Source organism: Balaenoptera physalus, assembly GCF_965194825.1.
Source record: "Balaenoptera physalus genome assembly, chromosome: 16".
Taxonomy (NCBI): Eukaryota; Metazoa; Chordata; class Mammalia; order Artiodactyla; family Balaenopteridae; genus Balaenoptera; species Balaenoptera physalus.
In genome coordinates, this window is record NC_138898.1 from 17,456,139 (window position 1) to 17,479,922 (window position 23,784).

General features: G+C 46.3%; 1 protein-coding gene across 15 annotated transcripts in view; it reads left to right on the plus strand.

Annotated features, from left to right (window-relative positions):
* The window catches only part of PTPRT (protein tyrosine phosphatase receptor type T), a 1,093,164-nt gene that overhangs the window by 403,294 nt on the left and 666,086 nt on the right, over positions 1 to 23,784 (plus strand). For all 15 annotated transcript variants that reach the window (XM_082430071.1, XM_082430082.1, XM_082430079.1 and 12 more), the window contains exons 5-6: positions 4,819 to 4,934; positions 18,050 to 18,224. In XM_082430071.1, the coding sequence (XP_082286197.1) occupies positions 4,819 to 4,934; positions 18,050 to 18,224 (291 nt within the window). The remainder of the gene's footprint in view (positions 1 to 4,818; positions 4,935 to 18,049; positions 18,225 to 23,784) is intronic.

Below are 23,784 nucleotides of genomic sequence, written 5' to 3' on the forward strand. Positions count from 1 at the left end.
GGGCATCAGAAATGGTGCCCTGCTAGGTTTCTGGCGTCATCAGCTGGGTGGTGTGATTCTGGGGAGGAGGTGTGTGTGACCTTCCACGGTTCCCACTACGCATGGGTCCTGGAGGCTGCTCATGGGATCGCGAGTCGTGCAGCCTGCTAGTAGCTTCTGAACTGTCCTTCGGCCTGACAGTGCTTTTCCCCCAACCGCAGCCTTAATGCATTTATGACTTCACTCATAGCTTGTGAAAAACTTAACTATATTAAAAGAATGCATCTTCTTTAGGTCCTCAGGCTTGGAATTCTCCACTCCAGTTCCCTAAAACATTTTTTAAAAATTAATGTATGGTCAGAGTTTATCAATAAGCGATTCCACTAAGTCTTCCAAAAGTTCCAGGGGGCTTAGTACATGATTTGCAATTGTATTCTCGATCGATTTGAGCTGAAGTTATGACTTTAAACACTTGCCTCTCAGCTTCTGAAACAGTGACCGGAAGATAAGTGTGATACTCAACGGAAATTATTTTCTCCTACAAACTGAGACCTCTCGTCTATATTTTATGGCCCATTTAACATTTTTGTGTTATTCTGCAAATATTTTAGCCATAGTTACCCTCTGCTGCCGTTTCTCTGTGTCGGCCATTAGCAGGGCCACTGCAGTTATAACTGTGGACGATAAATGTCAGCACAATTTTCCACTCAGTTTCAAAGTTTCTAGCTCCTAGGTTGACTTTTAAAATTGTTTAAACTTTTTTTTTTTTTTTTCCCATCACAACCTTGTGGGGCCATGTCACTGAGCCCACGGTCTGCAGCACGTTTTTAATGTATGTAGTTGCACTTTCTCCGCAATTGTGTGGCTTCCTGCTGAGCACACTGTCAGGTTTAAAGAGCGAGATAAAGGGCACAATAATACGTCTTCAGATGCTGCCCTGACATCTGCAGGAGTTTAAATGTCACCAACATCAAGGCATTTTGCCCCAAATGCACAGCCAGTTTTCTGTTAACCCCATTCCGCAGGGTCCTGGTTTGGGGGCGCTGGGTCTCAGTGGGGAGTGAGTGTGGGATGCTTAAAACCCCCGAGCTGGTGGCTGGTCTGGGCCCCAAGGTCGTCTGTGCTTGGCCAAAGGTTGGTGAGTTGAAGCGGGTGGGGTCATTGCTTTCCTGGAGCTGTGGATGCTGGGTGCAAATCACAGCTGGGAGAGGACAGGGCTCAGGTGGGGGTGGGGGGGGGTGGGAGGAGGATTGGGGCGGCCAGGAGCTCAGAGAAGTGCACCAAACAGGTCCCCAGCATCAGGAGGATCCCCCAGAGAGAGAGAGAGATCTGTCATGGGCTGGAGATGAAGCCGGGGCTCAGAGAGCAAGGGCGTGTGGAGAGGGTGCTAAGCAGGCGGAGGGTGGTCCGGAAAGGTTCCCGCGTTGAGCACCGCGATCCAGGGCTAGTGTGCGCGTGATACCACAGCACGATGCCTGCAGGGGTGGGGACATCCCTGGTTTTATGGGTTCAGACCAGGCAAGACTGGCCAGTGGAAATTGTTCCATAAGAGCTACGTAACAGAGACAGGCACCTAGAAGAGCATGCCTGCGGTCATGTTTTGTTAAGTGTACATAGTGTTTTAATAAATTCAGTCAAGATTTTAGAATGAGGGCTTTCACCTAAGGCTGGATTTCGTACTTGCCTTGAGAAATCGGATGATTGGCTACCCTGAGCACAGCACTGTCGCATGGCCTCTGTCTGCTGGATTTAGGGAACTGCTAGCTGCCCCCTGCCTATGGGGCATGGCGTCTTTATCCAGTTCCCCGAAGTCCCCACCACTCCTTATTGCCTCCTCATTGCTGAGGCTGGTGTCAGATACCCATTATTAGTGTGCCTGTGATGTTGCTTTTCTGATACAGAGAAATCTTTATTTTACCCAAGTCTCTATGAAAGGTGGGAAAATGAATAAGGGGGCAAGGAGGTGGCAGTTTTGTTTTTGTTTGTTTTACAACTGAACCACTTGATTCCTTTACATAACTGTCTGGCTCCTGAAGGCACATGCTTTCAACATCTCTGCTCTCTGTAAACCCTCGGTGTTTCACCGGAATTATTAACACCAGGGGCCATTAAACCTCTGAATTCTCTACCACTGTACCTAGAAGGGAGGGAGGAAGAGGGATTGCAGATGAAAGAATCAAGGCAAGAGGTCTGCTAGAAAGGAGTCAGAAGCAAGCAGGAGAGGGAATTCCCTGGCGGTCCAGTGGTTAGGACTCCCTGCTCTCACTGCCGAGGGCCTGGGTTCAATCCCCGCTCGGAGAACTAAAATCTCACAAGCCGCGCATGGTGTGGTCAAAAAAAAAAGAGAAGCAAGCAGGGGACATTGATCCAGAGACAATTCATTTCTAGTTGCACAAGTCCCGGAGGTTAAACGATTTGCCCAGGGTCCCCAAGGGTGAGGGGAGATATCCCTTTGTAAAAACCCAACACAATACCTCCCAGCATTGGAACTAAGATTCTATACCCCCTCCTTACCAGGGAGTAGATGTTCCTTCCCGCTTCAAACAGGTAGCATAAAGGGGCTTACAAGGTTCACTCTTTTCCCACTTAAAAATTGACTTGAGGGGCTTCCCTGGTGGCGCAGTGGTTGAGAATCTGCCTGCCAATGCAGGGGACACGGGTTCGAGCCCTGGTCTGGGAAGATCCCACATGCCGTGGAGCACCTGGGCCCGTGAGCCACAATTACTGAGCCTGCGCGTCTGGAGCCTGTGCTCCGCAACAAGAGAGGCCGCGATAGTGAGAGGCCCGCGCACCGCGATGAAGAGTGGCCCCCGCTTGCCGCAATTAAAGGAAGCCCTCGCACAGAAACAAAGACCCAACACAGTCATAAATAAATAAATTAATTAATTAATTAAATTAAAAAAAAATGACTTGAACTGATAGTTCCAAAAATAACTTTACAAAATTATACAGGAGAGCAAAAAGGAAAAAAATTCAGACAATCAAAGCAGCATGACATCTGTCAGTTTGACTAGATGCACGAATCTTCAACTCTGAGAAGCCCACAGTGAGAGGACTTCCCTGGGCCTTGGACTCTTGACGCCATCTAGTCGTGGGGCCCTGGAGGTGGCATGAGGGGTACTGAGCTGTTGTCACTTTGTTTAGAAACCTGAGCAGAAGCTGTATGTTTTCGCACAGCGAGTCTGCCTGATCATGCCAAGGTCCTTGGCTTCTGCTGAGCATTGCAGGTGACACAGTTTGGTAGAGCGGACAGTTCAAAGTGTGAAGGCCATGGGGACAAATGGCAAGGAGAGGAACCTCTTGTGGTAAAATATTCCGGAGCAATGAGAGGCGTCTGGAGGATGAGCACAGCCTTGCCTGTGAGCCCTTTCTTTGGACCCTGGGCTCCAGGTGACACCGTTGACCTCCCGTTGTCCATGAGGCAAGAGAATGTGCTGGTTAAATGCTGAGTTTTGGGGCTGAAATGGACCTGGACTGAATTCTGTTCCTGTCATTAATGCTGTGTGGTGTTGGACAAATGAAACTTGGTGAGCCTTGGTTTCTGCGTCTCTAAAAGGGAAATAATACTAGTGTCTGCTTTAGGGAACGTTATGAAGTTAACTTCAATAAAACATGTAAAGCATTTTTCACAGTGCCTGGCATTGTAGGAGCTTTCAGTAAGTGATGTTATTGTTATTACTTGTCTGTCTGGATATTTGACTCCCTCTGAAAAGATGGCCAGAGGCCCTCGTTGAACCTCCTGATCTTCTTAAGAACTGTCCATTTGATCGCATTCCAGGGGTATTTGATGCCTGGTTCATCACTGATTTGGTTGATGTGATAGGGATCATTGGCACTTTAGTGCCTTGATGAAGAAACGCATTCTTCTAGACATAGATTATCAATCCACTCATCTTTGGAGAGCTCACATAGGCAAGGACCTCTCTCCACAAACAAGAAAAGAGATGAACCCAAGTTACCCAACATAAAACATATGTTTAATTCTAGAACTGATTACCCATGGACACCATGAGTTCCATCTGGAAGTCCTTTCTCCTGTTACGCCAGGTCCCCGGAGTAAATGTCCCACCTCCATCCCATCCCTAGATATCATAGCTTAGAGTGAAGAGTGGAGACTCTGAATGTGTCTTGAATTCTCGGTGCCTTGCTTCACTCGCTGTAAAATAGAGATAATACCACCACCAGCTGCATTGGGTTAAGTGAGTTACTATGTGTAGACACTGCCACGACACCAGTCACGGAACCTTCATTCACGTAGTGCTTACTACTAGTGTTCTTCTCCACCTTTTCTCCATCCTCCCCTCTTTGCCCTCCTCATGGTCGGCGTCGTCGCCAAGGCCAGGTGTGGAAGTCTCAGGCCCAAAGGTGCTTCACTTCAGTTTTCTTCTTTCTGCTCACCCAGGTCTACAGGGAGATATCTTCTGGGGTGACCCCCCCACCCCTCCGACTTCCTTTTGCAAACATGGCAGTATTACCCAGCAGCTAATAATATGGATTTTGAGGCTCTCAGAGACATGGATTCATGTCTTGCCTTCCCCAGTTTCTGGCTGTCTGACCATGACAAACCTTCAGAGCATTAATTTTCTGATTGGTGAAATGGAGTTACTGCCCACCTTGTGGATTTTTGTGAGATTTAAGTGAGATGATGTATGTAAATGTCTTAGAACAGTAACTGGCTCAGGGAAGTGATCAATCAACAGTAGCTTTTCACCGAGCCAGACCATCTCCTACGCACAAATTCGCCCCTGCCCAGTGCCCATCCTGAGCTCCCACCCGCCGACAGGGACATGGTCAGGCTGTTGAATTCTGTCCTCATGTACTTTTTGGCTTCTCTCTTAGGAAAAGCACCTCATTTTCTGCGGCTCCAAAATGTCGAGGTGAACGTGGGGCAGAATGCCACCTTTCAGTGCATTGCTGGTGGAAAGTGGTCTCAGCATGACAAACTTTGGCTCCAGGTAAGGATGGGAGGGGCCTCCTGCTTATACCTGCCCATCCCTTGGGAAGGGAAGAAAGTGTGTGCTGTGATAAAGGGCTTGGTGGGGAAGCGGAAGGGGTATTTTTTATGTACCTCTGCTCCTTGGATGATACTCTGCATCCATGATCTTGTTAAATCTTAACTCTAATTCTGTTATGTAGGCATCAGTATTCCCCATTTTACAGATTGAGAAACTGAGGTCACAAACATGAAAGTGCCAGAAGTAGAATTTGCAACTATGAGCTTTCCAAACTGCCCTCTAACAAACTTTGTCCTTTAAGCCCAGAATCCGAGGACTAAGGCAAACTGGATATTTTAGATTCTGGGTACATTTTTATTTCCATATGACTTTTTTGTCAATTTCTAATACAAAAGAAAAAAGGCCTGTTGGATTTTGATGGGGTTTGATTGCATTGAATCTATAGATCCCTTTGGGGAAAACTGACAGCTTAACAGTAATGAGCGTTTTCTCATCGTGAACATGGTATATTTCTTTACTTATTAAGATCTGTAGTAATTCCACTCAGCAAGGTTTTATAATTTTCATTGTTCAGGTCTTGTATATCTTTAGTCAGTCTTATCTCTAAATATCTCCTATTTTTGATGTTACTCTAAAATACATTTTAAAAAACCCCTCAATTTCTGATTTTTCATTACTGGTATACAGAAATACAATCGACTTTCCTATATTGATCCTGTACCCTGTAACATTGTTAAACTTAGTATGACTATTTCAATTTAAATTAATTAAAATAAATACAATTCAGCACTCAGATGCCCAGTTGCACTAGCCACATTTCAAATGCACAATAGCCACATGTATCTTGTGGCTACCATGTTGGACAAATGCAGATAGAGAACATGTCTGACATTGCAGAGAGTCTTACTGGAGACCACAGCTCTAGAGAGACATCACCTCCAGTTCAAGGAATCAGGAATATTGCTTGAAAGAAGCTGACTCCTGTTACCTCCAACTTCATATACTTAAAGTTCTCTATCATCGCTTCTGACTCACATAGTTTGGATGTTGGTCCTTAACCCATGCCCAGCACACTTTGATGGGAGTTCATAGTATCACTTCTCTTCTTGCATTTGAGCCCATTTCCTGCCGTTGGAAAGTCCCTGGGCCGAGAGAGCACATCTAGGAGCTTCTTTTCTTGCTTCTTAGCAGAGCAGTAGAATGAAAATAACAGTCAATAATAATGCCTGCTCCTACTGCTTTCCGGGTCTGCCTGCAGACCACGAGAGAGCACGGGAAACTTCCACATGTCACTCAAGTATTACGTAATGCTATTTATTCATTATAATTAGTATTAAAGTGCATCAGGCTCCCAAGAAGCTTTGTCATGTCAATGGCATTGCCTCAGTTGGGTCACAAGAATGAGAAGAGACAGTCACAGTACATTCAGCATCTTTATTTGGGTTTTCCAATTATCTTATGAACGTTGTTGCTACAGTTCTGAGTTGCGTGCTGTAAACCTTGAGTCTATCAGTGGAAGGATGTTAAAGGAGAATGTAATTGAAGTTTTGAAGGAAATAGAAACACATGGTTTAGAACTCTTCCACATCTTATTTATTTATCTACTTTTCAGTGTAAACCAAATCTTATTTCCAGAACGTTTTTCAGGTGGCTTACAATGGGACATAAAGCATGACAGGATAGCATAAATTAAGTGAGGCAACACCAAATAGGAGGAAAATAACACGTCGGAGCTGGTCATATGCTAAAAACCGCATTTCTGTACGTCTGCTGCTTCCTGGTGGGTCACAGGCAGAGCCCACAGCACCATGGCCACAGACAGAATAAGGAAAGCTTGTCGGATACACAGTTCACAGTGATGTCCCTGAGATGAACACAAACCAGTGGCTCCAGAAAATTCTGTCGTTCACACAGAGGCCAGACAGGAATTGTTCCCAGGAGTCCTCATAAAGAAAACAGTCTGTGATGTAGGGAACAGCATTTTCCACCACAGTCTTACTGAGGGCACACAAGTGAGTTTCATAGGCTTGTTTCCCATAGTGATGCTCTGGGTAAAAGCAATTTGGCAGCGGGGGGTGGGGGGGTGGGAGGGAGGTGGGCTGGGCAGTGTGATATGGCAGAGGTCCCCAGCTCTCTACCATCGCCATCCTGGGATACCTCACATGTATCTGGAGAGTGAATAGATTCAATAACTATTTCTTCAAGGAAACCGCCAGAAATGTTGCCTCCCTCATCTATATTTCAGGAAATATTGGGAGGTAGATGGCTTACACTATGCTCTCTGGCAAAATGCCCTTTTGGCCAGTTAAGTCCAGGCTTATATTCAACAGTGTAGTTGGAAGTAGGTCAACATCTTTCTATAACATATGAGACGCCAGTCATGATACCTGCCACCCAAGAGAGAATTGCAGCCCTGATCTGAGATGGACGAGCTAAGGCAGTGGCGGATTTCTCATGAGATATTGCTTTGGATTTATTCCAGCGCCTAGAGGACCAGCCTGCAGACTTGCCAAAGTTGTGTTCCATATAACAGGCTGGGGCGCCTCAGCCTGAGAATTTCCAAAGTGAGTGAAACAGACACATTGTGGCCAAGAGTCCACAGGACACCTACAGCAGGTGTGCCTTTCAACAATGCTATTTCTTGCTGTAGCTTCCAAGATAAGCTGACGATTCACTAAGTCACCAAATGTGGAAACTTTTTTATCCGGCACTTTTAAGTCAGGGAAATAAAGGCGGTGATTTTATTCTCAGAATAGTATGTCAGTGGCCCTTCTCTCTGGCAGTGGTTAGGGAAAAGTTGGTGGACTCGTATTTGGGGATAAATCCCTGTTGCCCGTTGTAGAGAATGCTTACCTTCTTTTCCTTTTACCTGCTTGTCCTTAAGTGCTTTCAGATCATAAATTAATAAGTTAAAAAGGAAGACTCCCCGTACCCCTGTTTTGCACCCTCCTGAAGACTTAATATGCTCTTCAGAAGACTCTGTCTGCTAGTGCCAGCTTTCATGGAATTATAGTGCAAGTTTTACCTAAAAATCAACAGACAGGACCTATGCAGAAATGTGTATACCTAAGCCTAGAACAATTGTAGTCTTTTAGGGAAAAGGCGGATAAAGGCCAATAAAAGTTATACACAAGCTCGTCTTGTCCTGGGATGATTTCTTCTTGAGGTGAAGCATGTAGTGCCGTGGTCTCCGGTGGAAGGGCCTCATTCATAACTTGCTGATTCCTTATGTGATGCGTTGTCTTGAGGAATCCAAACTTGCAATTCTTCAAGCATTTTTTTCAAGTGAGTAGTTGGTGTGCATCCTGACTGGAATGGCTACATTCATCCTGACTAGAATGACTACAGCAAAGCAGCCTACGGTCTGGGGAGCCCTTTTGGAAAAAGGAGAAAAAAAAAGAGCAATATTCAGGGTACAACTAGGTGGAACTGTAGTGACAAATTATCAGTGTAGCACTGTGAAAATGTACATGGTACATCTTTTCTGGAAGGTAATTTGGCAGTAGCTAGCTAACACTTTTAAATGTACATATTCTTCCGGCAAGTAATTTTACTTTTGGGAATACACCTAAGAAAATAACCAGAGACAGGGAAAAAAATGTATATGCAAGTGTGTTCAGCAGGATGAAAAACTGAAAACAACCTAAATGTCCAGCAAAAGGGGACTGATTAAGTAAATGGGGCCATTAAATATCAGTTTATAGAAGTCTGTTTAATGCCATTTTCACAGTATATATTTAAGTGAAAATAGCAAGTTATAAAACGATATGCCCAATATATTAATTTTATATCAAAAACCAACCATATGTATACACACATATTTACACAAATATATACATACCTGTATAAATATACACATATAACACTATAAAACACATATCAAGACACTTAATAATTGATTGCGATGATAGATTATGTATGCTTTTTATTTTCATCTTTACTCTTTTCTATTTCATCCAAATATGCTAAAATGAATGTATGTAACTAATATTAACAGAAAAAATGCTGTTAAAAGGAGAAAAATGACCACTTTTTCCTAGGCACAGCATATTCTAAGGATGGTAGGAGCCTTCACAGGGCATAGCAGAATTAGGGGTAGCTATTCCGACAGAAGCGGCAGCATTGGCCCCTGTTGAGAATACGGGTAAAATTACCCTCAGACTGCCCCACCTCCTCATCGCCACCAAGAGATACTGTTCATTAAGGTGGAGGTTTAGAAATATTTTTGTCTGTCACCTGGTCTTTACGGAAGATTGCTGTGGGATCCATGCACTCCTCAGGGGCTCCAGGGCAGACCCTGTCAGCCCCACCCCAAGGCTGACTTCCAGGTCTCCCTACAAAGGATTCACTCCATCGGAAGTCTGTACAACGAATAGCGTTCGAAGAGTCTCAGAAATGAGGCCATGTGTCCAAAGCCTCTGCACAGATCTCAGTAGGGGCAGCATACGTGTTTAGACAAATCACGGGCGTTGTTACACCCTAATTTGGCAGGAAAAGGCTTCTGCCCTTGGAAGCCATCAGCACAGCAGTGACCACACCAGGGCTGATGAGATAATCAGACGTGTCAGTCCTCTGCGGCAGATTCTTCCCGTAAACCTGTTTTCCCGCTCCCCGCAGGGCTACCGCTGGCTCCTGGAACCAGCTCCCCCTCCTGCCTGCATCTCTGCCAGGTGTCCCTTCCATGCAGGGCTTCTGCTGAAAACCTAGTGGTCACCCTACAACTACATACTAAGGAGAAATTCACGCCGATACTCAACACAGCTGGCACGTATTGAGTGGGTTACACATATGATGTATTTAATTCTCACAACCAGTCTCTCAGGTAGATGCTATTTGTAGCCCTGCTTTATAGATGAGGAGACTGAACCTTAAGGGTAAATGAGTCAAAGTTACCCAGGTCGTGAGCAGTAGAGGCAGGATTTGAATGCAGGTCTATGTCTATGTCCTGGGTGGGCTCATCCTTCCATGCTAACCTCATAGCCCTGCCCACCTGTATCTCCTCCAGCCTTTCCTTCCATACAGATGGCTTCCTATTAAAAAAAAATTCATGTATTTATCACCTAGTTACCCACCTCTAATTTTCACTGTACTAGGTACTTAAAGAGATTTGAGTCTCTCAAATCTACAAACGAAATTCCAACACCCTTGGGCTTTTTTTTCAAATTTCTGCCTTCTAGTTGCCTTCTTACAGCTCTTTTCCCCTTCTTGGCCACATTTCTTAAACGTGATGTCTACACTTGCAATGTGGCTTTCTGTAACTCCTGCCTCTTCCCAGAAGTGGCTCTTGTGAAGGTCACCAGTGCTTTCCTTGTTGCTAAAGCCAGGGGGCGGGGTGGTGGCGGTGGTACTCCTCCTCCCCCTCCTCCCCCTCCTCCCCTCCTCCCCCTCCTCCCCCTCCTCCCCTCCTCCCCCTCCTCCCCCTCCTCCCCCTCCCCCTCCTCCCCTCCTCCCCTCCTCCCCCTCCTCCCCCTCCTCCCCCTGTCCTCCTCCATTATTACTATTATTCCTTATAGTTGGCTCTTCTTTCAGCATTTGATGATGCTGACCGCTGCCTCCTTGAAAATCTTCCTGCCCTCTTGGTTCCGTGGCATCATCTGTCAGCAACTATGAAGGGTCTGAGAGTTTGCCTTATTTGCAAGCAAAGGGGTTAGGCTGCCTATTGCATGGTTGCATGGATGCTGGCAGGAGACACGAGACTCTTGGGTCAGAGACAAAGGACTTTATTACTAATTACCCTGCAGGCAGCACAAACTTCATGTCTGCAACAGTTTCCCTTGTGCCCCCAAGTCCTGTGAAGATGATGTGAGGGTGGATCCAGGTGGGGTTTACACACAGCAGGTCTGTGTCATAGCTGGGGAACCCCACGCCTAGGATACCCCAATCTTTTATTATTACCTTTGAGATATAATTTACAAACCATAAAGTTCAATAAGTCTACCACTTAGTGGGTTTTAGTGTGTTTACAGAATCATGGCACCATTACTACATGCTCTGTCTTTCCTTGTTTTCACCTGCAGGGACCCCAGATTAAAAAACAGCTCCTGTAGGGCGACCCAGGGGAGGGAAATCTAGCTGGGCTTTGGATTTGCACAGGGTTGGGTTCCCTCAGATTCGTCTGAAGCTGATGCATGGACCTCATCCTCCTCCGTCCTGTGCAACTCCTCTCCGAGGACCGTAGGCACCTCTGACCTGGAACTGTCCCCTCACACACGTATTCTTTCCTCCTTTACTTTCTGATATTTTTTCTTCCTGTCTTCCCTCAGCCCATCCCCTGTTTATGTGCTTCAGGATTGATCCAGCTCATTCCCGCCCCAGCACGTGGGAGCCTGGGAGAAAGAGTGGCACGCAAGGCAGCCCTGCTTCTTGCCCTCATGGAACTTACCTTTCGGCAGCAGAGACAGACATTTAGCAACTAATCACAGAGTTACATATTTTATCACACATGTGACCAGGCTCCCAGTGGGGAAAAGGGTCTGCTGAGGAGGTAGGGAGCAGGGAGAGTGGGGAGGAATTATGAGTCTCAGAGAAGTGCCCGTGGAAGAAGTGGCCTGTGAGCAGAGTTCAGAGAGGTGAACTGGAAATAGTCAAAGGGCCATCAGGCTGCACAGGGTGACAGCATGTGTGCAGGCCCTTCACCCCCTGCTCATCCTCTGCTCAGGGCTGACGGCTCCCTGTAGGGCTTATGCCAGGAACCTCCTGACGCTGCAGAAACTCTGAACCCAGAAATCAACTGTAAATGGGCAGTCAGCCATGCGTGTGGTGGGCCCTTGGGAGGTCTTTAGCACAGTGAATCAAAAATGATTTATGTCCACTTCTATTTCTTTTAACTTTTAATAAAGAATAATCAAAAGCTATTCTTTAGAGATTGCCAAAGAGGTGCAAATATGGTCTTAAGAGAATCAATGGGCCAGCTTTTAGCAGGTTTCCAAGTGTCATGCCATTGACGCAGTATGACTAGAAACGAAAAGAATATTTATTACGAATGAATTGTGGGAAGTTCACCAAATATTTTCTAGCCAGGAGATTTCTAGAGCAATTAGAGTAATTTTCAACTGGAAACGCTGGCCTCATTTTACTTGTGTGTGTGTGCGCGCGCGCGAGCTTGCGCTAGGAGCTCAAATCAGCACACGGAAGGTTTCTAGGACCCATGTGTTAGAATATCTCCTGTAAAACAGTCATAATGTCAGTTGCACACAGTTTCCTTTTATTAAAGACAGTAATGTTTCCACTTCTGCTGATTATAAATCAATTGCAAGCTGGCATGCACTACGGCATGTCCGGAAATAATGACAGCCATTTTTGCAAGCTGTGTCTTATGTCTTTGTGAAGGGAATAATGTCCTGACACAGGAGCAGAGAGGATGGGGAATTGCAAAATGGTGAGGCCATTATAGATACCTTGATAGTCAGATAATATGAAAACAGCAGGCTTTCCATGGCATCAGGTGCTTCTCTTGTCTTCCTTTCTAGATAGTTCCTGAAGATAGGTTTTTGCCTGGGGGGGGTGGAAGGATGCACATATGCCAGGGTCAGAAATATTAAAGTGTGGGCATTTGCAGTCCATACTCTTGTAAAGAGTGTGTGCTCTCAAACCAAGCCGGCTTATTCCACATAACATAAAACAAGCTAAGGGAAGGGGGAATTTGAGTTGTTTTAAAAGAGAGAGATAAGCAGATGAAAAAGAAAGAAAAAAGAGAGGTTTCAAAGGGAACTATTACCATGATGAATGAGAGAGACATGGGTATAAAATGGGATTAAGCAGGACCACCGATTAGGCTACAAAATGCCTTTGTTCAGCTTAGAACACATGTGCCCCCCTGGGTGGATGAACTGGAAAAAGGTTCGCACTATGGGCACATGCAGCCCCAAGACATATAGCCTGGCAGGCAGACAGAGCCTTTGGGCAAAGAAAACAGGTAGCCTTCCTCCAAGTGGATTCGGTCAGCCTGTGGTCAGGACTCCTGCTTTGCCCGCAGAGCAGGGGCTGGATTTGGGTGCCACACCCTTGGCCCACGGCTGGGCATCTTTGGTGCGGTGACCAATTGCTCAGCCTCAGGGAGTGGCCTGGATTTAAGGAATGTTTCCATTCATGTGCTTCGTGATATTATTTGGCCCCGTTCTTTCCACTGAGGGACTTAAGGTGACATTAGCCTTCAAATCTTGGAGACAGAGGACAAGGCCAGCAGCATCAGTGTCACTCTGGAGCTTGTTAGAAATGCAGATTATCTAGCCTCACCCCTGACCTACTGAGTCACTCTGGAGGTGATCGTTATGCATGCTAAGGTTTGAGAGCCGCTGCTTTAGACAGATGGAGTTGGGGTAAGAAAACCTCACCCAAGCCTAATAACACATTGGATATGACACCCCTTAATAATATATTCAGAAAGTCCGTTAGCCAGGAATGCAGGAAGATGCTTTGCCCCTCCTTACATAGATATTTCCGACGTCGAGACCCCTGAGGTTTCTAGAAAGCTAGGCATAGATCACATCAGTTCCCAAACTGTTTTCTGTGGAGCAGTCATTTCCTGCAAGATGGCGTTTGATGTTCTTTGAAGAAGCAAAGTGAGTTTCTGGAACACTGCACACTCTACCCTCCTCACACAGAGTCACAGGGTAACTGTGCGCTGTCGTGTACTGGCTGGCAGCTGGGCGATGTGATTAAGGCCTCAGTGTCTGGAATCAGGTCACCTGGGTCCACATCGTAACTCCATCCCTCAGCAAAGTCATGTAAGGTTTTGCTCCTCTTCCTGTGGTTCGTGGACCAGCGTCAGCGACAAGACTTGGGAGCTAGCTGGAGATGAAGGGTGTCAGGTCCCACCACAGACTCAGGGAATCAGAGTCTGCATTTTAAACAAAATTCCCCAGGTGGTTTGTATGCACATTAATTTGAAAAGTACTATTCTAAACCACGTTGCTTGACCTGTCTGCCTCAGTTTCCTTACCTGAAAAACAGGAATATTCTTAGGACCTATCTCATGCCTTATCATCCATGAGAATCACCTGGAGGGTCTGTGAAAGCAAAAATGGCCTGGCTCCCCCCCATAACAGCTCCTGATTTATTAGGTCCAGAGAGGGGCCAGCAAATTTGCATTTCTAATAGGTTCCCAGGGGATGCTAATGCAGTAGGTCTGGGAACCGCACTTTGAGAACCACTGCTTTAGACTATTCTAAAAGCATTGCTCATCCTCTGCTGACCGTGTTTTCCTCCTTGAAGGATGCTATTTCAATACTTGACTTTGTGTTTATGTTTTGCCCTTTTTGCTGTTTTGTTGGAATCTTAACGCCAGCCTTGTAAATTCTTCTGAAATTATACGTTCCACATTCCACACTCTCTCATTTTCTGTTTTGTTAAATAAGGAGTACATTTCCAGTGCGATTAATAATAGAATAAGGAAAGGGGAAAAGACAACTCAGACTACCAACCCCAATAAACAGCCTCCATAAATGGATATCAGCCCTGGAAATCTCATTAAAATTAACATTTCTCACAGGTTCCCAGGCAATGTCGATGCTGCTGGTCTGGGACCCACCCTTTGAGAAGTACTTTCCTAGGGATTTTAGAAGGATTAAGTGGATTCTATCGTGTAAGCCAGTTAACACAGTGCCTAGCACAGACTGAGCGCTCAGACATGTTCGTTAATGTGACTTTTACTTAATAAATGCTCAGACAAATCCCATTACTTTGAACAAAATATTTATCAAACTCAGTTATGGAACTTTATTCGCTGGGGGATAGATTGACTTTTCAGAGGAAGCAGTGTGTTATTGCAGGGGTACTTGAGCTTCCCACATTGTCAGTGATCTATGGAGATCAGTTCCCAGCCCCCTGCCCCTTTTTTTAACATAGATTCAGGAGCAGACAACCAGCAAATCTCAGGGCAGTGGCTCATGGGCTTTCAGGAGACCCTATGTATAATATTACTGGAGGAGGAGATAGAGATAGGAAGGTGCTGGGTAGAATGGATTAAAGTGTCCTTTATGAGCCAGTGCCCCAAACCGCAGGGTACTGTGCATGTTGGCTGCTAAAGGCTCACAAATCCTCCTTTCCCAGAGAACTGTGCCCTTGGTCAAATGGGAACCGTTTCTTCCTCCCCCACCTGCTCATGACCTGTGACTGATCGGCGTGGAGTGCAGAAGCTGGCTCCTTGCCTCCTGGTGGGATTAACTCTGGTACACTTCATGCTCTGGAGCTCCGCGGAGTCAGGCTGAAGCCAGACCCCGGTTTCCACCACATCGTTGCTCGGCTTCTTTCCTCACCCTTTCCTTCATCCCCTTTCTCCTGAGAGCATTCAGTAAATCACCAGGTCTCAGACTCTGCTTCCTTCTGGGGAGCCCAACCTAAGACACCCTTCTGAGTGCCCACTGGGAAATTTAGTCAATTGATTCATTGACTCAGAGGGGCTAGAGGATGATTCATTTTAGAACAACAGACGTAGCTCTGAAAACCTTGCCACAAGAAGAAAGGAAGTGTGCCTGGAACTTTCAGAGGAAGGATGTACTTATGGATGAAAAATATTACAGGAGCCAAAAGAAAATTTCCAACAAGCCAAAGGGGTGACGTGGGCCTAAGGGTTTGATGGAATTTTCCACAGGCTTCTATGTGCATCATCCGTGTCATGCTCCCCTCTGGCTTTTCCCAGGACTTTGACGTCCCTTCAGTGTCCTGCTTCTCTTTCCTGGCATCCTAACATCTGCATCCCTGCGCACTTACCTGGCACCTGGTGTCGTGGCTGGGAAGCTTTGCTCTCCCACTTTGCCTCTGGCTTGTGGTCCACTTCAGGCTCCTGGCATCTCCCCTGCACCACCCGTCCCTGTGCCCACTCAAACCTGCTCATTGCCTATGGGCTTAGGTTTCTGAGTCTTTTCCTGCTTCATGAAACCTCCCCTTGTTTTCTTCCCTTGCATTTTCTCTTCTGCCTCTGTCTGGGGCTGAGACAGTGGCTGGCACCTGTGCTTCTCATGCCTCCTCTCTGCTTAAATCCCTTCTCCGTGTTGCCACAGCATTCTGGCATCTGAGCCTCTCACCATCCATTCCTGGTCTTCTAGAATCCCTCCCGATCTCTGCTCCTGGGCTCCTGGGTCACTGCTCAATTGCCTTGACCTTGAGCACCTGCTTGCCCTTCCATCTGGGCTCATCTCTCTGAACTTAACCTCCATTTCTCCTTGCCCTGGTCCATCACAGCCCTATTTCCTATTGTGACTCTGGGCCCTCCTGCTCGTCCCTGTCCTGCTGTTGTCTGCTCCCAAAATGACAGGTGTGATTATCAAAAGGCCTATTTTCTAGAGATTTTATTAGACAACCTGCAATTTCCTATCCTTCCGTGGGAGAAAGCCTGGTGGTTCGGGAGCTAAACAGAAAAATCTAAATTGTTCAAGGGGAGGCACTGAATCCTCTCTGGTTCTGCTGGAATCTGACATCATTAAGAAGAAAAGTTAAATAATACTGGAGGAGACACCAAAATAAAATTTAAACATGAAAAATTATGAAAAATTAATATTTTGCACTTAATCAGTCCTTTGCCGTTTGTGTTAATTCCTTATTGCTGATGTAACAAGTTGCGCAAACTTAGTGGCTTAAAACAGTGCAGATTTATTACGTTACTTTTTGTGGAGATCAGAAGTCAGAAATTGGGTCTTACTGGGCTAAAATCAAGGTGTCAGCCGGGCTGGGCTCCTTCTGGAGAAGGAGAGGGGAGAATCTCTTCCCTTACCCTTTCCAGCTTCTGGAGGCTGCCCTGCATTCCTTAGTTCATGGTTCCTTCCTGCATCTTAAAGCCATCAATCACGTCACTCTGACCTCTGCATCTGTCACCACATCTCCTTCTCTGACTCTGGCCATCCGGCCTTCTTCCTCTTCTGCATATAAATCCCCTTGGATAATTCAGGATCTCTCGCCATCTCAAAATCCTTAATCACATCTTCAGCGTCCCTTTTGCCATGTAAGGTGATGTATTTACAGGTTCCAGGGATTAGGATGTAGACATCTTTGAGGGGCTGTTATCCAGTTTACCCCACTTCACCTGGCTAATTTCATGGTTAATTTAGAGAGCTCCACTAACACCAGAATATACCTTCATGTGTTAAATGTTTTACATGCCTTCTCATTTATTCGTCGCAGTAACTCCATAGAGCAAACACCAGTATCAGATCCATTGTTTAAATGAGGAAACTGAAGCCCAGAGAAATGAAAGTGCCTGCACAAATGATTTTGGCTTGCATTTGTTTTCCTTTCAGTTACTGTAACTTGCTACTGTGAAAAAGGGCCTTATTCAAACTCAGAGTATCACATCTAAGATTCAGGATGGTAAAGACAAAAATGCCGTGCTAGAAATGTTGATTCTAGAAATGTTTAGCAAGTCAGGAGGCTTCAGGGCACGGTGCTAGAAATGAAAAGAGCGAAGTCCTGCCCTCGGGGAGCTACAGTCTACAGTGGGAAACACTTGTAGGAAAAAATGTGTGGGAAGTTTGCACCATACATAAGAGAGTGAGGAGCTTCCAGAAGGTGTTGTGACAGTCAGGGGCACTTACTGGAGATGCTAATGAGCCGAACCTGTGTGTTTAAGGGAGAGGGAGTATCTCCAGGGAGACAGGAGGCACCAGGCAGAGGAAGAAGCATATGCCAAGGAGGAGAGGTGTTGAAAAGCCCCCATCCTCACTCTACCTGGAGGGACAGATTGGTCCCTGTGGGGGGGACTCAGAGCCTGTGGGTGGTGTACCAGGACACCAGCTGTTTATTATCACTTTGTGGGCTGTGTCTTCACTAACTTACCTGAGTCTGCATTTAGGGAAACCCTGTGGGTTTTGCTTAAGAGATGAAGGAAAATGGGAGGAAGGTTAAGGGGCCAAGCGCCAACCCCGAATGCAGATGAGCAAGGAGCCAAGGTGTTTAGAAGCGGCTGTGCCCTCTCCTCCTATGACCAGGCATCCACCCTCTTGAATCAGCTCACTAGCAAAGTTTATTCTTGAATCACATCACTTGCAGAAACCAACAATGGAGACTCCTTATTATGGAAAGTCATGGGCCCCAGGGGTGTGGGGACGGGTGGAACTTCCATGCTGGGGTCACTCAGGGGTGTGTGATAATATGACTTCTCCTTCCCTTCCTCTGTCCTGTAGCAATGGAATGGCAGGGACACGGCCCTCATGGTCACCCGCGTGGTCAACCACAGGCGCTTCTCGGCGACAGTCAGTGTGGCGGACACTACCCAGCGGAGCGTGAGCAAGTACCGCTGTGTGATCCGCTCTGACGGTGGCTCTGGTGTGTCCAACTACGCTGAGCTGATTGTGAAAGGTGAGTGCCACCACCCGTGCCTCTCCCCAGGTGGTTGATTTCACGGGGATCCCTTGGCCCCATCCTTGCATGGTGGGAGGAGTTAAGACTCCCCCGTTTTCTCATCTGGTGTTCCTACACCCATTCCGTAGACTGAAACACGATTTCCAATTCTTGCCATCAGCACACATCAAAGAAAATAGAGGAAGTTATTGTGAAATCATGCAATATTACATTGTCATTCAAAGTTGAGTCTTACATGTAGGATCTGTATATGAAAGCTTATGGGATATATAACATAGACGACATCTCCAAATTTGGCTTTAATCTGCATTTAAAGTTAGAGTGAGCCAATGTCCTTGTGCTTTGGTGGCGTTCTATTACAGTGATCAGAGTACAATTGTTTCTGAGGGATTTTTTATTGAAAACTCGATATAATGACAATATTTTAGAAGGACTTTTGACATAAATAACCTCCCACCCCACTGGCTTTGATTCAATTTTTTTTCAATTTTCTTTTTCACCTTGAGGCATCACTGACATGTTCTTCCATTAAAATATGCACATTGTTCCTTTTCTGCTTCTTTCAAGGAGCTGGATAGTCCATTCATTTTTGAAAGACTGTATAATCTTTGTTACCGTGCTTAATGGGTGTATGCTATTTCATCAAGTGAATCACCCTATTTTTAAAAATCTCCGTCATCATTTAGGTAATTCCAGGTGTATTTGTTTTTCTCTTATCTTTCCTTTGTGCATGCAACGATTCACACCTCAATTGAGTTCTTCCGAAGAGAATATTTTTATTCTACTAAACCAGATTATTTCCTTGGATAAATTCCCTAGGGGTAGAGTTGGTAGGCCAAAGAATATGAGCATCTTTACGGATTTTTCTTTTTGTTGCAATATTGCTTTTGCAAAAATAAACAAAAGAAGAAAAAAAAAGGTTTGACAGCTTACACTGGAAAATAGCAGCGTATGGATGTTCTCATTTTCCAGTGTTATGTTCGCCGATTAAAATTTTAATATAACATAATTTAGTGAATGAAATAATGAAGCTGTTCGTCTTAATGCTAGCTGTAGAATGATACCCAGTGTTTTGAAGGTAAAAGCATCGCTCCACCCTCCAGAGGATCCTGAGTTGGTTCCCTTGGTCAAAGGATCGGTTGCTGTGAAACCTTGACCTCTCTTTGCTTCCGCATGTCATGGTAACCTTGCCTGGGACTAGTATGAGTCTAGGGTCTCTAATCCTAGAGTGTGTGAGATTCTCTCTCCTGTGCTGTCCTGACTCCAGATGGATATTCACATGGCTGCCCATTTGTCATTAATCAGATCTCAGCTTGACTGTCATCATGCCATCTTCTCTGAGAGAATTACCCTCCCCTGACCCCCCCCCCCATTCTGGTGGTCACATTCTATTATATCACCTTGTCTCTTTTTCACTCATCACATTTCCAAATTATATATTTTTCTTTCTTTGTTTACTTGGCAGCGTCTGTCTCCCCCTTTAGGAAATAAGCTCTGTGGGATTTGGGGCATCTTCCATTTGGTTCTTGGTTCACAATCAGTCCCCCGAGCTTAGCTGAGTGCCTGGCACGAGTGCTGAGCACACCGAACCATCTGAGATAGCCAGCGTTTGACGGTTCTGACCTGCACAATCGGTCGTTCCATAAGGCTCAACCTTAAAATGCTTGTTGAATGGTGGCTAAGTGAAGGAGTTATTGGCCTCAGCAGGAATGCATTTCATCACTGTAATTCTATGAACACTTAAGCTGAAGATCAACAAATTGGGTAGTTACGAACAGAACAACTAACAGGAGAAAAAAATCATCTTTAAAATAGTTTACATTGAGGGCCATTATATATAAAAGAAACCATCATTTTGATCCCATTAGGCTCGTATCTTGGCTTTTTGGTGCCGTAAGATGGATTCGTGTGATAAAGTGGCCTTTGCAGGTCTTTCAGATAGTGAATATGTAACTCCTGAGCTGTGCCCTCTGGAACACTCACTACACATACTCTTTTATGGTGCCCTCCCACACTGGAAAGGAAGCCCACCCTCCCCACCCGGAGAATGGATAGTGTTTTCTCCTATTGTCTCTGGTCTCACCAGCACCTTGCCCGTGCCTGACACAGAGTTGGTAATGATTGCATAGGGTGAAGGACTAGGGGGCCAGTGTAGGGCTCTGAACTTTTCACCCGCAGACAAATGGAACCAGAAAACGCTTCATTTAGTCTTACGTCCCCAGGTGTGGAGAAGGAGGTGTGGGAAACCAAATCCAGAGGGCTCTGGGACAGAGGATGTGATTTCCATGGTGAAGCATCATGGCCTTTATTTGGAGGGGTGGCCAGCGTGTCCTGGGACTGTGGTTTATCCTTCGTTGGCTGTGTGTCCTAGGCCAGAGTTCAGCTTGGACTGAGTGGTGCCCTGACCAGGTTTATCAGTACAATCCAGGAGCTAACATTGCTCTGTCCCCTCCCCACCCCAGCCCTTGCTGCTCTATTTTAAGGGATGCACTGGATGGTCTCCTTCAGAGGTCTCCTTCAGGGTGGGCGATGGTGGGTTTGTGCTCCTGGTGACCGGGTCCCGTTTTGTTATACCTTACTGAAATCCTTTATGGAATATCACATTTTTTTTAGTGCCCATTTTTCTTCCCACTGGCATTTTTTTCCTTTTTATACTCAGTTGGTGGTAAGCTCGAAGCTGGACCCCTTGAATGTAGAAGTCCCTTCACATCCGCGATCTCATGTCGTCCTGACTGTGGCTCTGCACCTTGGTTTTATTTTAGTTCCTTTTACGGCTGTGAGAACAGTCACAGCCAGGTTGAGAAATAGAGACAGGTCCTTAGGGGCAGAGCTAGGATCGGACCAGGAGCTAGATCGTGCTATTTCGGCAACACCTGGAGGGCCTGAGGACTGTGGCCTCGTCAGCACATGGTAGCATGGTGTCATGAACAGTGTCGAAAACGTCCAGATAGCAGACAGGGTTCACGACAGGGGTCCCCCGACCTGTTGCTGACTTGCCCTTTTAACTCATGCATCACCCTCTCACCACTCCCCACCTTTCTGGAGAGGGCTACTAACTGCCAGATTCGTGGAGAAATGGATTTAACCCTTCCCTACACACACTCACACACACACACACACACACACACACACACACACACACTCACTCACTCACTCACTCACTCACTCATAAAAAGCTAATGGTACCCAAGCCAAACAAGACAGTGAAAGACAGGGGGCACCCAGAGGCGCAGCAACCAGAGGAAGCCTGTCACCCTGGGGTGTGCGGCCAGGAACCCACTTGAAGGCAGCAAACCAGAACACTGGGGGGAAAGTGCTTTATGCAGAATGACTCACTCACGTCTTAGAGCCCCTTCTTGTGGCTGAGCCAGAATGCTTAAATACTTTAATACTGAAGTATTTGCACTTGTTAAAAACAAACAGCAAAAAAACGGAAAAAATAGAGATCTACCTTCTTTCAGGGAAGGGAGAAAATCTGAGAAAGAAGGCTATTCTCAAGGGCCAAGCGCTCTCCCAGGGGATGGGGCTGCTCCCCAAATTGAATTTCCTGTTCCTGGTTTACACATCACACAGATGGTGGGGGCCGAGTGGCAGGGAGCTGACAGACACGGGGGCGTCACAGGAAGAAGACCATCCCTGGGCAGCATTTTTTCCAGGTTTCCTCTGTTTAGTTCCAATTCAGAGACAGGAAAGGACCCTGGAGCTGAGATGCCCGGGTTTGAATCCTGGCCCCTTCTCATCCCAGCTCAGTGACCTTGAACATCAACCTCTCCCAGCTTCAGCTGGTTTATCTGGGGGTGGAGGTAGAGCATTACCTCCCTCAGGGTTGTGTGTCCTGAGGATTACATAAGACAGTGGGTGTAAGAGTTCTTAGAAGAGTGCCTGGCCCACTGAGCTATAAGTGTTTGTTAAATAAAATAAATGACTTGAGGTGGCTGGGGTTTCCCCCGGTAAAGAAGTAAAAGGTGGTGACGGCCTGAGTGGGTGGTGGGGCAGGACACCTGGCCCAGGTGCGGATTTGATTGCGATCTGTGTGGCCCTGGAGAGATCCCTTAAGGCCTCCTCTGCAAAGAGGGACTGGCGCTTTCCCCCATGTGCTGAGCATACGGAAAGGGAGGGAGGAATATAAAAGAGGGGGCCAACATGTGGACTTGGGAACACTTGGGTCATGAGACTCCCTGGGTGCCCTTCTGTGTCTGCCTCCGGTGAGTCAGGTTTCTGGACCAGAAGAAAAGTAGCTGGCCCTGCTTGTGCCCAGCCGCCTGACCACATGGGCCCCGCCCGCCTGGCATCATTCCTTCAGAACTCGGGCCATGCAGGGATTGCGAGGTTACAGGACCCCTCAGCGCCCAAGGGTGCCAGGAGCTGGAGGCCCCTCTGGTGACATCTGTGGCAGGTGCTTGTGCTGGGCCAAGCCGTGGAAGGTGGAGACTCAGGCCGGGTCTCTGTCTTTCCCTAAGCAGGTGTGTTTATGGCTGGCTGGCTTGTGGCTCATGTATTATCCTGGGATGGTCAGCATCAGTGCTTCAGAAGATGCCACCTCATTAGAGTATAGGTAATATCAAATTCTCAGGGCAACACACTGATCAAAATGAAAGCAAATTGGAATAACTTAATTCCGAAGAACTGTTTATTGAGTTGTGATAATGTACCTGGGTATACATTAGATTACCCTGTAATTGAGCTTTTGCTCGATCGACAATCTGGCCTCTCAACCTACCTGTTCCAGACCAGTGCTCATAAATGCACTAATTCTCTCCCTGTTTCTGGGTTTCTTAACGTCTTCGATTTCAAGGTGTTTTAGTTTATCCCAAAGACATAGGTGTCTTCAAAAATGCAGGTGTGGTCTTTTTAAATTTTTTTTAAATTTTATTTATTTATGTATTTATTTATGGCTGTGTTGGGTCTTCGTTTCTGTGCGAGGGCTTTCTCTAGTTGCGGCGAGCGGGGGCCACTCTTCATCGCGGTGCGCGGGCCTCTCACTATCGCGGCCTCTCTTGTTGCGGAGCACAGGCTCCAGACGCGCAGGCTCAGCAGTTGTGGCTCACAGGCCTAGTTGCTCCGTGGCATGTGGGATCTTCCCAGACCAGGGCTTGAACCCGTGTCCCCTGCATTGGCAGGCAGATTCTCAACCACTGCGCCACCGGGGAAGCCCCAGATGTGGTCTTAATGAAAATTTTCTCATTTATCAAAAATGTGTTGTTGGTAGTGATTTTTAAATTTGCCTTCTGACTCCATTTAACAACCTACCACAGGTTCAGAACCTTCTTATCAATATGCAGATTGGTGCCTAGAAGAAATCCAGTACTGGTGCTGAGAGTCAGATGTTCTGATGTACGTACTGATATGACTTCCTATCAAGGCAGCTGGGTAGGGTCAAGAGCATGGATTTTGGATGTAAACATCCCAAGTTTCAGTCTCAGTCCTGGCCCCAGCTGTCTGTGTCTTCAGGCAAATTATATATTCACTCCAAGCCTCAGTTTCCTCATCTGTTCAGTGAGGGTAAATATAGCTAATTGGATCCTTATTAGAGGGAGACAATATATATTTAGATCCC